The sequence below is a fragment of the Pezoporus wallicus genome, unplaced genomic scaffold (assembly GCF_028554395.1).
Source record: "Pezoporus wallicus isolate ANWC-B61680 ecotype Strahan unplaced genomic scaffold, APGP_CSIRO_Pwel_v1 contig_3817, whole genome shotgun sequence".
Taxonomy (NCBI): Eukaryota; Metazoa; Chordata; class Aves; order Psittaciformes; family Psittacidae; genus Pezoporus; species Pezoporus wallicus.
In genome coordinates, this window is record NW_026635157.1 from 834,298 (window position 1) to 850,271 (window position 15,974).

General features: G+C 45.4%; 1 protein-coding gene across 1 annotated transcript in view; it reads left to right on the top strand.

Annotated features, from left to right (window-relative positions):
* The first annotated feature begins 965 nt into the window (after nucleotides 1-965).
* AKAP12 (A-kinase anchoring protein 12) overlaps nucleotides 966-15,974 on the top strand; it is a 29,934-nt gene continuing 14,925 nt past the window's right edge. Inside the window, exons 1-2 of the mRNA XM_057405786.1 lie at nucleotides 966-1,118; nucleotides 10,485-10,671. Of these exons, the coding sequence (XP_057261769.1) occupies nucleotides 981-1,118; nucleotides 10,485-10,671 (325 nt within the window). The 5' untranslated portion in view covers nucleotides 966-980. The remainder of the gene's footprint in view (nucleotides 1,119-10,484; nucleotides 10,672-15,974) is intronic.

The following is a 15,974-nucleotide window of genomic DNA, read 5'->3' on the forward strand; positions in this document are numbered from 1 at the left end:
TGCTGCTCTTTCAGAATATTGTGGCTGGTTTATTTTAATGTATGTGCTATTTCCCCTCTGATAGTTTTGGAAAATACTGGGTAAAAGCATGGCTACGTACGCATTGGTCTTTCTGTGACAGGGGAAAAGAACCTTTGTGTATTCTGGGCTAGGAGAGAAACCACCATGTTCTTCGCCTTGCTTGCTTACGCCATAATCTGGCATGAAATGATAGACGGCAACCTGTCCTGCATGACCAGAAAAAAAAAAAAAAGAAGAATGATTTTGCTTTCTTTTCCTCCAAAGTTACCCCAGACATAGGACCCTGCTCTTGTGCGTCAGATGAATGCGGACGTCCCTCTCGCAGTCAGGCCCAGCATGGCCGAGGTCTGCAAGCCCATGGCGCGGGAGGCTGGCCGCTCTCGGAGCCGAACCCCGTGGTCAGGAGCCGGCAGCAGCCCCGCGGGGTGCCGGGGAGCGTGGTCGGGCGGGGGAGGAAGCCCCTGGGCCGGAGCCCCTGGAGGGTGCTGTCGGGCGCCGGCTCGTCCCGGTCCCGGTCCCGGCGAGGGCGGGGAGGGGGCTGAAACGCTGAGTCAGCGCGGTAGTGTAGCCGCCGAGGGACGGGGCCGGGACCATGCGGTGCACCCCACCCCGGCGGCACCTCCCGGCGGTCCCGAGAGGGGAGCGGCCCCGGGCGGCGGGGCGGTGGCAGCGGGCAGGGCGCTGCCCCCCTTGGCCGCTCCTTATCAGCCCGATTTGATGCTGCAAGGCGTGTCCGGGGCTCTGCTCATGTGATGGAGCAAGAGGCAGACGGGCGGGGGGACTAGGGGAGGAGGTGATTTTCCTCGCTGGCTCTCGCTCTCTTTTTTTTTCCCCTTTTCTCCCCTCCTCTCGCTCCCTAAAGGAGTTTGCGGAGAGCCGGGCTCCTTCATTCCCGGCTGCGCTGCCGCCGCCCTCCGCCAGCCCCCGCCCGCGGCTCTGCACGGCCGCGGGGCAGCGCCATGGGAGCCGGCAGCTCCACCGAGCCGCCCGCCCCGCAGGACGGGGCCGGGGCCGCCGCCGAACCCCCCCGCACCCCTCCGGAGCCGCTGCCGGCAGAAGAAGCGGCGGCGCCCCAGGCTCCAGCGGAGCCCGCCAAGGTAAGGCAGGGGCGGGGAGGAGTGGGGGGAAAACGCGGGGCGGCGGCGGCTCCCGCCGCACCCCCAGCCCGGGGAAACTTTCCCGCCGCGGCGGCGGGCACCTGCCGCGGCCGTCGGGCACTCTCCGGGCTGTGCGCAGGGCTGGGGCTGTGCCACGGCCAGCGCCGCAGTCATAAAACTCCCGGCGGCGGTGGCAGCGGCGGGGCGGGGGGTGAGTGCAGTCGCGGGGCGCCGCCGCTTTTGTGTACAGCCCGGGGGGGGGGCGGTTGGTGGCGGCGGTGGTGGTGGAGGAACGGCCGCACCAACCTTCGGCGGGGGCTGCGCCAAGAAAGCTCCGGACTGCGGTCCTGCAGCCAGCGCCGCGGTACCCAGCGCTCCCGCCGCTCTCCGCAGCCTCCCCCCGTCTCTGCCCTCCCGGGGATGCAGGTGGGAGGCGCGGCGGGGCGCGGCCAGCCCGCCGCTTTGCCGTGTCTTCAGCCGGGCGCCAGCATCGCTGTGCCCCCCCCCCCCCCCCACGCCCGCCTCTTCCCCCCTATTCCTTGGGTCACCGGAGGCGCAGACCCCGCTGCAGGCGAGCGGGGAAGGGGCGGCGGTGGCCGCGGCGTGGCCATGCACGGCTTTCGCGGTCCCTGGTGTCGTACCGCATAGGGGGGAAAGGGGGAGTGACTCACCAACTCTCAGCCAGTGGGGAGCGAAGGAGCTCTAGGTATGTGTTATTTTTATTAAGGACGTTGAAGAATTGAAAGAATTTTTTTTAAAACATGTCTGGTGTTTAAAAATAGGTTATGAATGAACCCATTTATCCCTCTGGAATAGGCGCGTTTAGGGGATTCTGGGACTGAAAGGGAGGTTATGTGCATCTGCACTTCACATAGTGTTGCTTCGGGGTTAGGCATTAGTTGGTGAGGAGGGAAATAACACCACGTTCCACCAAGATCCCCTTCTTCAGGCGCCTCGGAGTTCGGGCCCTCCGAGCTGGGTTACTCCAAAGTTTCTGTAGCTGGCGCGTGGGTGCGTTGGAGCTTGGGAACGGGTGATGACTTTGTTTCTTTGACCTTGTGGTTCAGATTTAACTTTCAAGTTGAAATTCCCATAGTTCCTGGCTGTCGCTCAGACCTCCGTGTGCTTGTTTTGACAGATTTGAAAGCCACATTGAGAACAAACTTTAAATTAACCGAGGTTTATTCTGTTTTCCTTTCTAAGTGTTAGGGGCTGGTGTTGGTCAACAAAATATTTAGCAGTTGCATTGAACGATTCTGTAATTCAGGTGCTGAATTTACGACATGAGTGAGTTATTGAGGGCCAGCATTTGGTTTCTGCGTTTGTTTAAAAATGAAGATAATGTGACTTTGACCATGGGACATAACATTAGTAGCCATATTTATCCAGCTATAAGAATAGGGACCCCCAGTAAAAGATAATACCATTGATGCTGTTGTCACATGCAGATTGTTATTATTAATACAGTTGTTTATGTCTTTGACACTTTAGGAAAAATGCTTTCTAATAGATTTTTACCTTGTTATTTAAGTAGAACTACTTAAAGGTGGGAAGTTCTTTTATCATTTTACTGCTGTAAGAAGTTATATTACTACTGTTCTTCTGAAACAGCTATTTTTGCCCTCCATTACATTAAATAAAAAGGAAAATAAGTTTTAATGAAGTTTGATCATACTTTTTGTGTATCATTTAGTCAGTTCTTACTACAGTAGGGTAATTTCATGCAGATTTGTGACACAATTTTTCATTGTTATTGTTTCCAGCCCTTTGAATTTGAAAATTACCAGATCCTGCACTGCCCCTGGAGAAATCTGTCAAAGAGCTAATTTGTTTGCAGATGATACAGTGGGGACATTTGAAAGATGGTTTTCTTTCTTGCACTTTCCAAACTAAAACACTTATCGTACCCCCTTCTTTTAGAAGAAAAACTTGGAAAACTGACTTTAATGGGATCCAACTTGATTGAGCTTTGGCAGGTCAATCACAAATGAATTGTCTAGGCAACTAGTCTAATACAAGTTATAACATCTCACAGCAGCTGTGCTTTTTTTGTCACTTGAAGTTCCTCCAAATATTAAAACAGGTTTATTTCATGGCATAGTTGTATTTTGTACATGATGAAAAGCCTCTTTGCCCTTTCTTCTAGAAAGGGACAATATTATAGTCTTTAATCTGTTTTGTTATTCACATGTGACTCTTTGGCTAGATAGCAGCTTTTGGGGGTGTCCTGGTTACTGGAAGGGGAGGTGTGTATTTTGGTGTATCTCACTCCCACAGCACTTAGTCTACAACATGAGAGATATTTAGGAGTCTTTCGGTGTTGTCTTGCAAGCACTGCAGGTTAAATGTATGCTCAGCAGGTTGGGACCTCAGCTGTTCACCCCATCCTTTCACAAGTTGCTGGTGACTTGCACATAAAGCAGCTTCAGAGTTTCCAGCCTGGTATGTTATGGGACATGGAACTGGTGGGATTTTTTTACTGTAGCAGACAAGGCTTAAACTCTGTCAGTGGAGGAGCTGCTCCTTATCTCGCATAGCCACCCTCTGCAGGAAGCCCCTCTGCAGGGGAGTGTTACAGGTCCTGGAGGTACTAATCCATTCGCATGCCTGAACTGAATGCATCGGATTTGTGAATCAACACCCAGAGTCCCACTGAAATCCTGGGACGGGGTGTGGCTCACAGAGGCTGATCTATCTGATGTAGTTATCTTCTTGTCGTTTGAGCAGCAATACTCTTTTCCCTCTCCTTTTCTTTCTCCCTTTTTTTTTCTCTCTCTGGTCCCAGCTGATGCAGTCCCACCTCAACACTGTGTTTGTTCATCGCCTTGCCTTTCCATAAGCAGATTAAACTCGCTATGCCTTCCAGAAACAGCGGAGTTCTAAGTTTTTATTTTCTTTTTTTATTCCCTGATGTGTTAGTGAATTCATTTGACTCCTGTGATGCCCAGGTGACACCCAGAGCCAGAACAAGGCAAGTAGCTGCTACGGCGCAGGAGGGGAAATGGAAAACCTCTCTATGTTGGTGGCAGTGAGCTGGTAGACCCTGTCTGCTTGTGAAACCTCCCTGACACACTGCCCTGAGCAGCACAGAGACCTGAATCTTGGCCTGAGAAGGATTTAAAAGCTTTGAGGTGTCTGGTGGAATGGGTCCTGTGCTCTTGCATCCTTGCTGCAGCACCTGCATCATCCCCTTTGCTGCTTCCAGCAGTGGGCAAGCTTGTTCAAGGAGCTAGAAAGCTGTTCAGCCTCGTTGGTGAGGTCATTATTTGCTGATTCAGCAAGAAGCATTGGCTTCTGGGACTTGGACAGCAGAAGCAACTGCAGGGGAGCAGTCAGGCATTTTTGACTGGGACTGGGCAGAGTGACACTACTGTTGTTGGCAGCACATGGCTGGATTGGTTTGGGCACCTCCATCTTGTGAGCTTCCTCTCTGTGCATAGCAGTGGCATGCCTCTTGCCTGACTTCCCATTTGGATGCTGAGCATCAGGGAGAGCTGGAAAGATGTGTCAGTGCGCCGCTTGCCGCAGTGGTGCCCTCCAAGGTCCCATGGGGTGGAAAGCAACTATGAGCCACGTGGGTGACATGAGGAGAGCTGCGTCATCCAACCAACATCTCAGCTAAAGCAATTACAATCACCCCCTCCCCCTGCTTTTATTTTGTTTAGGAGCTCAAGGTACCAGTTTTAATACAGGTTTTTTCTTGCGGCCCTGCTGAGGGTGTGTTGGAACAGCTACCTGAAATAGCATAGGGGAAATCCTAAAGAGAGAATCTGGAAAAATACCAGTGTGCTAATAGGCTGTTCTTGCAGCAAAACCTAGCTTTGGCAGAGATAATATTTTATGGGAATTGATGGCTTTAAAAGGTCACGTGGTGAATTCCTGGCTTGCTCGCATGCGAGAGCCCCCACTTGAGCAGTGAGTTGTTCAAACAGTGTTTTCGGGATGGTTCCTGTTTCTGAGTAGTAACTTGATTACGCTACCTGCGTTGTAATGAGAGCAAGTGTCTGCTAGACAGTAAATATTTGGAACTGTCCCTTCTAAAGAGGTTACCAGCTGAGATGTCAGGATGTCTTATTGTCTGAGCGCCTGACAAATAACAGCTGGGACAGACTTACATCTGCTGTTTAAACAACTGTGTTCTGGTGAGGGAGCTGTGTCAGCCTGAAAATACTGCATTAGCAATGGTAAAACTAAGCTTAATCAAGTATCAGAGGAAAGTCCTCAGACTGTGTCTCTAAGAGGCCCACTTTGAGGCACTTGATCTGAATGACAAGACTGCAGGGTTCTCCTGGTGCAACGGGGTCTGATTGCCTTTAAGTACTTTTCTTTTGAATGGGAAGGAAGAGGCTGATGTAGTTTGGTGGTAAGGTTTGAAGGCTTGCCGGTGCCTGTGGGGTGGCTGGGGAGAAAGCATAAAAATGTTGAATTGAAAAAATGCACAATGGAAATTGGTGTCATGGGTCCACCAAAAGCGTGAAATAACCCTCTAATCAGGTAGGAGATAAGAGGGAAGAAGGGAGTGTATGGGCACTTTGAAAGCCAAGGCAATTAGCTTGTGTTTGATGTGGTGGAGGCTAAAGAGATGCAAAGAGGAGTGTCTGATCTTTGAAAGGCCTTCTGGTTGGAAATGCAAGCCCTGGTTGTAGTTACTAAAAGGAGAGTAACTTTGAGCTCAGTCCTTGTTCTGACCCATCCTTAGCGTCTACTGGTGAGTTGCACCCCTGTGAATGCTTAGGCAAGGTTGTGTGTGAGGGCTGCTATGCAGGAAGAGCTGAAAGGTGAGAGACTGGGAAGGAGCTCAGATTGGCTCAGGCTTAAAGTGCAGACCAGAATGACAGATTGGGAGTAATACTTCCTTTGCAGGTTTCAGGAAGAGATCCTAAAGATGATTCGGGAACAAAACTTGTTGGTTTTGGTTTAGCCCCATGGATTTTGAGGGTAGTCATCCATGGGGAAGTGTCATAACAAAGTCAGGCTGAGAGTTAGGACAGAAGAGGATAGATCTGAGGGAATGAAAAGTAACGAGAAGGCTCTTGGCTTTGTCTGCAGGAAATCTTACCCAGAAAGAAGGTGCTGGAATTAAGTATGTTGTTATGTGCCTTAGAGAGTAAGGGGCCTTATGTTTTCTCCACCTGGAATTTGTATTGTCCCATGAACCTCTAATGCAAAACAAGACAAACTGCTGTGAACAAATAGCTGGAATGACCTAAATTCAGATTTTTTTTCTCCCGAATGTTGGTGTTCGAAGCTCTTTTTAATGAAGCAGTGTGTGATAAGAGCAGACCCCCATAGCAGACCCCCAGTGCTGCAAGCTTTCCCAGAGTTTCGAAATCAAACTTCAAGAAAAATATTAGAGACCATTATGTGAGTTTGCTCAGTTGTTCAGACAGCTGGATCTGGCTATTTTAGTAATCTAATGTAGAACCAGTGTAGCAGGATTAACAGAATGAGGCAAAATTAACTCGGGTGCATTTGGGCCTGGTGTGAGGAATCCCTGGAATGATTTGGGTCTGGTACAAGGAATGTTGGGAATGGTGGTGATTGCAGGTAGGGGAAGAAGCTGGTTGCTGCTGGCCCCTTCAGAACAGTGAATTAGGCATGCACTAATGTACAGTGAGAGATCAGGGACCTGCTGTTCATCCATATATCTCATGTAAATCTTTGTGTTTTCTTCATACATTTTACATTTTGTATGCATTTAATGCGGTCCAACAGCTGGACCCAGCACTATATGCAAAATGGAGGAGAAGCTGCTGTTGGTTAGAGTGATGTGAGCAGCAAGCCCTGTGCTTTCTAGTCTCATTAGCTGTGTGTCTGCCCTTTGCTTCCACCTTTGTGGTGGATATGAGGGGAATCTTTAAAAAATACATGCATGATGTATAGTAGTGACATGACAAAAGCCGAAGTGTTGCTTCACTGATGGCCCTTTGTTTTGGGGCGGAAGAAACTGAAGGATCATTGAACTGGGTAGCCAGTTCTCTTCAGTTGCTCTTGCATTTATGTGACAGCACATCCATAAATTAATTAATAATCAGAGGAGAGTGATGAATGTGAGCTGCAGAAACCTGATAAGCGCTGATAAACCTGCCAATATTTATAATTGGTAGTAATGTCTCATTACCTGCAGGTAAATACACAGAGCTGAATAAAGATTTTACTAATACCATTAATTTTGTCTCTAATGTTTTCACCTATTTCTCTAAACTTTGAGTTTATATTTGTCTAAGCCTTACAACTATTCTCAATGGAATTAAGAGCACAGCTCACTAAATTAGACATAATTGGACTGAACTGGGATTTAGATCCCTTCAGCGAAATGAAGCAGTTAATGTGAGTGAAAATGGAAATTAGTTTCTTTTGAGGACTAATGCAGTGGGACATACTGCACTGGCCTTCATGAAGAGTCTGAGCAACTTTCCTCAGAACAGAAAACGGTTTTGTTTTTAAACTGATGATGCTGTTGCATCTCCCTTCACATTACAACCTCTTCCCCCCAAAGATGCATATTTTATTCTCCTTTGCATGCATTTTAATTTGAAAAAAAAAAATTGTTTTTAAATTTTGATTATTCAATTATTTAAAGCATTGATTTGAAAACCTAAATTTGCCAAGAATCGCATCAAACTCTTTCCCAGGAGACTGGGGCAAAAAGGTTCCTACTCCCTGGCAGAGTAAGGTTATGCTGCAGGTCTGGTCAAATTTGAGAATATGAGGGGTTTAATGTATTTACGTTTTTACTCAGTTGTCACTGAGCCTGCTTTCAAAATTGAATTTCTGTACAGGGTGAACAGGATTATAATTATGCTAACTGCTAGTAAAAAGTGCTTATATTCTTACATTTAATAATGTTTTTACATTTAATTTTGCTGTTCATACTGGGAACTGTCACAGCATTTTACAAATCCAAAGGGTTATCTACCAGATCCAGTGACTTCTGAATTTTGGTCATGAATCTTCGGGGTGATATATAGTCACTCTTTTCCTGAATGCATCGTGACTGTGAAATAAATTCAGAGCTGGAGGAATATTTAGTTTTGCCATAGTTAATATTTTGTCATAACACTCAGAGCTCAATTTAAAAAGGAGACAAGTTGTACTTCATTCGGGTCCCCAGTCCCTTTGCACCCTAGTTCCTTGCAGAGTCTGCAGATGGTGGACTTTGTGTCTATACACGTATATGCATACGTCGGGCTTTCAAATGGTTTGCTGACTGGGGGAGGTTTGGAAAGAAAGGCAAGGAAATGTTTAAATGAAATGAGGAGTGCTAAGATATTCAGTGCTATAGCCTTTCTTGTGACTTCAAAGAATTGTTGGTGCTAATTCTGAGGGTGTCATCTCGAAATAGCCATCTGTGGATTATCTCCAGATAGCCAAGTGCCCTTAGAGCTGGTAAAATTAAGGTTGTTCCTGTGTTTGCAGGACTAGCAGTCGTTTTACAAGAATGAATGAGTAAAATTTATCATTAAAAAAAAAGTCTTTTAATTAATGCATATTGCAGAATCTCAAAGCCCTTTAAGAATTAGATTGTTACTTTCTTTGTCTGTTTGTTGCAAGTCTTTAGTCAGTTGCTACCACTCAGTTAATGCTGCATGCAACTGCAGAAGAGCTTCCCAGAGTTTACATGCCTTTGTTCAGTGGTGTGGCATTTTTATTCCTCCTGAGTTCCTGTGTTTTAGATTTATGAGAAGGATGATGTGGGAAGTGGGAATGTAATCTGAGTGTTGAGCCATTCCGTATTTCTTCTATTTAATATCTGGTCTCAGCATGTGAAAACTCTGAAGCCAAATTATTCCATCTGTGGTATTGGCAGTAGAGCAGAATGGGGTCCTTTTTCGTGAGGTGGATTATGTGGCTGTGAAAGGCAGCTTTGAGGAGCACAGCAATGCCAGGTGGAAACAATCTGGCTTAATTAAGGGCTTCTGAACTGAGAACTGGGAACCCAAAAGCACACTTTGTTGCCTGTGGAAGCAGGGGTATGGCACTTCTCTTGGATCCTGCCCAGCGCGTGGAAAGGGGATGATAAGAGGAATGTTGTTTGTATGCTGATTTGAAATGCTGTTGCAGCAGGCTAGTTCCCAATGAAAATAAATACATGGATCTCCCCATTCAGATGCTTATTTTAGTGGGTTTTGGAAGAGAGCTGTCAGGAATGTGGCATCTTTCTGATCCCAGTTTGGCACTGCAAGCATTTGGATGTTACATGACAGTGAAAGATGGGATTATCTGTGGTTCCTTCACATAATTAACAGGGCTTCAGTGGCAGTATTTTGGGAGTACAGCTGAGTAATAAGACAATGATGTGTAATTAAGGTTTGCTGTTCTACCAGAGGAACTTGAAACCTATGCTTCAGGAATAGAGATGTAAGTCATGGTTAATTAGTTGAGATGGCTTCTGTTGGATTGAAATGGATTATGTTGGAAGGCAATACATTTGGTTGGAAAGCTAGTTAATTAAATAATTAAAGGGTAAGGAAGCATATTTTGATGACCACAAACATTTCATACCTTTTAAAGAAAAATATGCTTCTGAAAGGAGCTTCCTTTTGTATGGCAAGCCAGTACAAATTCTGAAAATAATTAAAATCTTATCAAATGTGGAAGCTGAAAAAGAGGGTTTTTTTCTTCACATATGTTAGTAAATCCAGAGAAAATATTTCAAACATTACAGTGCAGAGTCCCAAAGAATTGCAAAGCTTTTCCCCCCATGATAATATTCTCTGCCTAATAACTGAGCCCCCAAAAATCTAGTTTTAATCCCAGTTTCATTAAATTTCTTCATGGGATTTATATATACATATATTTTCTGCTTTCTGTCCTGCATAGCTCAGTTTCTTTGTAATTGCATTGTTTGTGATGATCAGGTAAGTGCATAAGCAGGGGAGCAATACCAATGCCTGTAACACAGGATTCATGCATATATCAGGGCAATTATGCCAGACATGTTGAAGAATGTAAAATATTTTTCCATCAGCTTGACTCATGTTATCCTGAAGTTTTCCTTCATGGTAGAAACCGATTTCTATACAAGATTATAGGCCATTGTCTGTAAGACTTGGTTCTTCCAGATATTTCACGTGGGAGAACAGTAAATAGTCCCAGATTGTCTTTTATTTTTTCTTTTCCTCACAGAAGTACTTTGGTTTATTAAAGTTAATTATTTTGAAAAGGAGGAATGCTGCACAGAAGTATTTCTTTCCTAAAATGCTTGCATGTCTATATGCAAAATAAGAATGAAAGAACAATATGCTGTGTGGGGGAAAACCTTGCCTGATACTGATGTTCTTTTTATTTTTTTTTATTTTTCCTCTCTCTTCCCTTCGTTCTCTCTTTCTCCTTCCCTGCCATCCTTCAACCTTGGACGTGCAGGTTTTAGATGCGCATTCACCAGTACCTGATATTAATGAAGACAGTTTGGAGCATGGTGCCCCACCCCAGGAGCCACAGCAGCCAGGAGCTATTACAGCACCTCAGGAGCTGGATGGGCAGCAGGCAGAGGTGCCTTCACCCCTTGAAGGACCATCCGGAGAGCAAGCAGAGGCTGCTGGAACAAATGGTAAGTGAAAACCTGTGTTTAATATACCGACTGTAGAGGCCTGGATGCTAAATGGAGTGAGAAGTTGAAATGGGGCTCAACTAGCCGACTCCTAGTGATCAGGTATTACTCAAGTGAATCTCTTGGTTGCTAGAGTGCTCCTTTCAGGGTATTGTTTTGCTGAGACGTGTTTTCCCTGTAGCGGACTTTGAATATCAAATGGGTTGTGGATTGCAGCTGTCAGTCTCAGTGGCAGGGGATGCTACCCATTCCCCTGCAGGGGTGGTTCTCTGCTCTCAGTGCACCCTGCAGGGCCTCTGCTTGCCTGCTGCCCATCGCTCAACCAGTCACCTGAAAGTTTCCAGTTCTTGCGTTAAGAGTTTTCACTGCACAGCCCTGTCTCTTCCTTCATAGGGCAGAAATCTATTTATGTTCATTCATTAGTGATACTGATGATGATAAACTGTTTTGAACTCAGGAGGTGACAGGCTGCTGATCCATTGGCTCTACCTTGATTAAAATTCCCTTTCCTATTCCTTTTAATCAGGTACACATTTCAACCACAAAACCTTTCTCACTTGAGGCACCCGTCTGCTCTGTCCTAGGCATTTCTTTCTCGCCTTGCTGCACAGTCAGAGATGTGCTGCTTTTTCTCCTGTGCTGCCCATCCCTTCTGCCCTCATCAGCATCTTGTGGCTGCTCTTTCCCTCTGCTCCCATTCACAGCAGCATGGCAAGAGATCTGCTCCCGTGATCCTGCTGCATACTGACCTTTTTGGCAGGGATGGCAAGAGGGAGGGATAGCCTTCAGTCAGAGAAGGCAACTAATACTGGTGTGAGAGAGTGGGATGGGGAAGGAATAGGAGGGAGCACATTCTTCAGTGCCAGCCTGTAGAGCAGCTCAAGGCATTTGTGTAGCCTTTGGTGTACTTTGGGGTTTGGGTTCTAATAAAGGCAATTCTTTGCCACATCTTCAGAATAATTGCCATAGCACTATTATCCCAATAGAAGGTTGCCATGTTTTATGCTGAGAGTTTGTGCTTTCTTCTTTTAACCATATTGATAGAGGTTTTGGGCACATGGGAGGCAACATATTTTGTCTCTTACTCATGATAAACACTGATTCTCTTGAAAATTTCACTCTTAAGTGAATAGGGATGGAGAGAGGATACTCATTAACAGTGACGAAGGAAAATACATGATGATTTGAAGTAGCGTCAGAAGATTTCATGTTGCTATTCAACTTCTGGATCATGTAACAGTGAACACCTTTAAAAGGGCATGAGTGTTAAATTGAAGATTAAAGTTCGTGTTGAATAATTCTTGGTTGTAGCTTTAGTTGTACAGAAATTGTGTTCCTAGGACATGTAATGAAGAAGAAGTGAGAAGCTCCCTTTAATGCAGACATGCAGTTACATGGGACTAAATGCATCGTGTGTTGGAAAAGACCTGTAAGATCATCACGTAGGTAGCGTTAGGAGTTTGTGTATGAGTAGATTGCCTGAGAATTCTTCACTTTCTTTGGTAATATTTTTTCATGTGGTCATGTGATATTGCTGTTTTAATTGGGATTTACTTCACTACTGTCAGTGGAACCAAACCTACATGGTAGCATAATTTCTGTGAAAGGAAAAAAACTTCTATGGGTTTGCTCACAAAGTAAAAAAGCCTGTTAATGGAGACGATGCAGCACTTATTTTCTGGTAACAAAGCTGAAAATGACGTCATCCATAGACACAAATAAAATCTGTCTGGTAAAGCATTGGAAAGATAGTTCTTCAAGTAAAGACTACGTTAAGATATTCCTAACTTTATATCCACCCCTCTGGACCTTAGAGTCTGGTGCAGACAAGTAAAAGTAGGGAAAAGGTATCTCTTAAATACTCCATGCAAAGAAATCCCTGCACATAGAGTAATATATTATTTTAGCTCTAGATTTCTTCTCATTTCCCCTCTCATTCTTTACTTCATCTTGTTTTCAAAGTCTATAAAATCGGAAATAAAGCATCATGGCACTGAGCACTGAAGTAATTGCTGCAGTCAAGGAGTGTTTATGATTGAAGGGGTTTTCTGTTGGCTGGTTTGTTCTTGTTGCATTGTTTGAATCTCACATTCACAGAACCATTTGAGAGATGATCCAGACTCATCAAAGCTACCACTAACAGATTAAATTAACTGGGAAGTTGGGTAAATCAGCTGGGAAGTTGGTGCTGGCAATCAGAGCCACAGCCAAAGGCTGTGAACGGCTGATCCAGGCAGCTGTGTTTCATCAGAACTGTGGAGATATCCAACGTACCCCACAGAAATACAATAGGAAGTCACCTATATCAGATACTGAGCCTTTGTGTTTTATTTAATCATATTGCCTCCGTTTTACTTGCCCTAGTTATGTTACTATACATGTATGCAGAGTAATACGTTTCTGCAACCCTGGACAGCAGAATTTGAGACAATTTATAATGTAATTATGGCTGTAGAGAATTCCAACTCAAAAAATAAACACCCAAATGAAAAACCCCAAAACAAACAAACAACTGCCCCCCCAAAACAAGAACAAAAACCCAACAGCACCAAAAACCTCAACCTCCTAAGTGACTGTTAATCAGCAAAGGAGCAAATGTATTGGTATGGAGAAACGGTTGTGTTTCATATGTCTTTTGTTTATGAGGGGTAAACTACTTTGGGCTTCTAGCTATGGTCTCATGAGGTTTGGTCTGGATACTTTGTGGCATCAAGGACATCAAGGAGGTGTTGCAGAAACGGAACCGAAGCAGTCTGCTGCTTAGAAAGTGGCAATTTCTTACTGTGGAGCTGGCATCGCCTCTGGCAAAAACACCCAACCAAGAGATACTTGAAAGTTTCAAGCTGGGGACTTTGGGGTGTAATGATATGGGTGGAAAAGCTGCCCAGCAGAAAAGGACCTGGGTGTGCTGACTGATGGAGCTGAACATGGGCCAACTTGTCTCCAGGCAGCCAAGAAGGCCAAGAGCATCCTGGCCTGTATCAGAAATAGTGTGGCTAGCAGGGCCAGGGCAGTGATCATCCCTTGTACTTGGCACTGGTGAGGCTGCACGTTGAATACTGTGTTCAGCTCTGTCCCTTTCACTACAAGACAGACATTGAAGTGCTGGAGCAGGTGCAGGAAAGGGCAACACAGCTGGTGAAGGGTCTGGAGCACAAGTCTGGTGAGGAGTGGCTGAGGGAACTGGGGTTGTTTAGTCTGGAGAAGGCTCAGGGGGACCTTATCGCTCTCTGCAACTGCCTGAAAGGAGGTTGTAGTGAGGTGGGTGTTGGCCTCCTCTCCCAGGTAACAAGTGATAGGACAAGAGGTAACAGCCTGAAGTTGTGCCAGGGGAGGTTTAGATTGGATATTAGGAAAAATGTCTTCACTGAAAGGGTTGTCAAGTGTTGGAACGGGCTGCCCAGGGAAGGGGTTGAGTCACCATCCCTGGAGATACTTGAAAGATGTGTAGATGCGGCACTTAGGGACAAGTTTTAGTGGTGGACTTGGCAGTGCTCAGTTAAAGGTTGGACTTGATGATCTTAACGGTCTTTTGCAATCTAAACGATTCTGTGGTTCTGTGTAAAGACATTGCACGCCAGCAGCGCCCCCTCTGCGGGGCGAGGGGCGTGCGCGGGCCAAGCACTGCCCCCCGGGGCGAGGCCATGGGCGGTGCGGGCGGTGTCGGCCCGGCGTGCTCGGCAGTGCGTCGTCCGGTCCTCACTCCGCTCCGCGTTCCGCCGCGTCGGGGGGACCTCAGACCGAGACGAGGGAGCGTCTCATGGTCAGAGCAGCTCCGGCAGTGCTGGGACCGTGGCGATGACGGGTAAGGCGGTGTGGCACTGCTGGGGTGCAAGCACGCTCGTTTGGGACCGCATTGATGAGGTTATGCTAGTCAAGCATTAAGGTAGTGCAATATCTTGAGAGCCAAACTCGGTAAAATGAAGGAAATGTAGAAGTTAGTATCATTTGTATCCTGTAAAAATATCTGTGTTGAAACGAAGCTGTTACTCTAGAGTTTTTTTAATTTGAATGGATGAAAATCTAGAGGAGACCACACCGTGGCGGGGTGGGGATGTCCGTGTGTATGTACATGCATGTGTGGTGGTAGGGTCTCAGCCTGGGGTAGGAAAAACTCACTGGTGTATTCACTGAACTCTGGACATCGTATTAGACAAAGTAGTGTGTGTGATCCGCTGAAGTGCGACAGCTGACACCATAAACTGAGTGGGCTTTCTGAAAACATCATAGTGTTTGGTGGAGCAAAGAACTGAAGGGGCAAATTTTTTTTATTTTTTTTATTTTTTCTGGTTTAGCACAAACTTGTGTCTTTTTTTCTGGGAAAGAAAAGTAGCATTACAGAATTTAAATAAACAAACCTCGCTCTTTTTTTCCCCTAATGCATTTTAATTTCTCTCAGATTGGTGATACATGTCTTAAGCAATCTAGGAAATCTTTTTTACTTCACTGTATTAATAAGTATTTACTTGCTAATAGCGTATTAGCTGGAGCTAGCGAATGAATTCAGTGGATAGGGAGGTTTTTTTCATGCAAAATACTTTAGCTTGACAATATGTATTGACAACAAAGCCTGTAGAAGTCTGGCCCCGTTTGGAGCTGACCCTGGAGACGACTGTACGTGATTTGAATCAGTTAGCACGGGAGGAGATATCCTACTGCTGTTTACAATAGGGTTTTCATTAAACTCGATGTTTAATGAGCTTATCACATGCTGAGTCTTTTCCCTCAAGGGTTCTCTATTTTTTTTATTTCCTTTTATTGTTAGTAATTAAAGGTTAAACTGTTTTTCAAATCAGTCTCTTTATAGGGTTGCACAGTTTGATCGTTTGAGGTTTTCCTTATTTAATAATTCTTGTGGAAACTTGGGATTTTCACTACAGCACAGCTGCTTCTACAGTATGTTTAGCAAGAACTGCATCTAGCTCATAGTACAAATTATTGCTTCTTTGAAGGGACAGAGTACCTCTCGTTGCTGGTATGCGGGAGTGTCTTCAGCTATCATATGTCTAATTCATGCAGATGCAGCTGTATCTCCTTTGTGGCGAGTTGGTCAGTGATGTTTATGTTACTCTTTATGCAGTCATTTTAATAATTTTCAATCTGTTTTTCATTGTACATTTTTATTAATCATTAGGGGTCCTTAAAAATGTTCCAGCATTTACTGATCTGTATTGCTTATCCCTGTATTCCTCGTTCCTAGCAGAGCAGATTTCTTTCCTTTTTTTCTTTTCCCCTGCTCAAATCCCCTAGTGCTAGTGTTGCATTGATCTTATGCTTGGTGAGTACATTTTAAAGTGGAACCA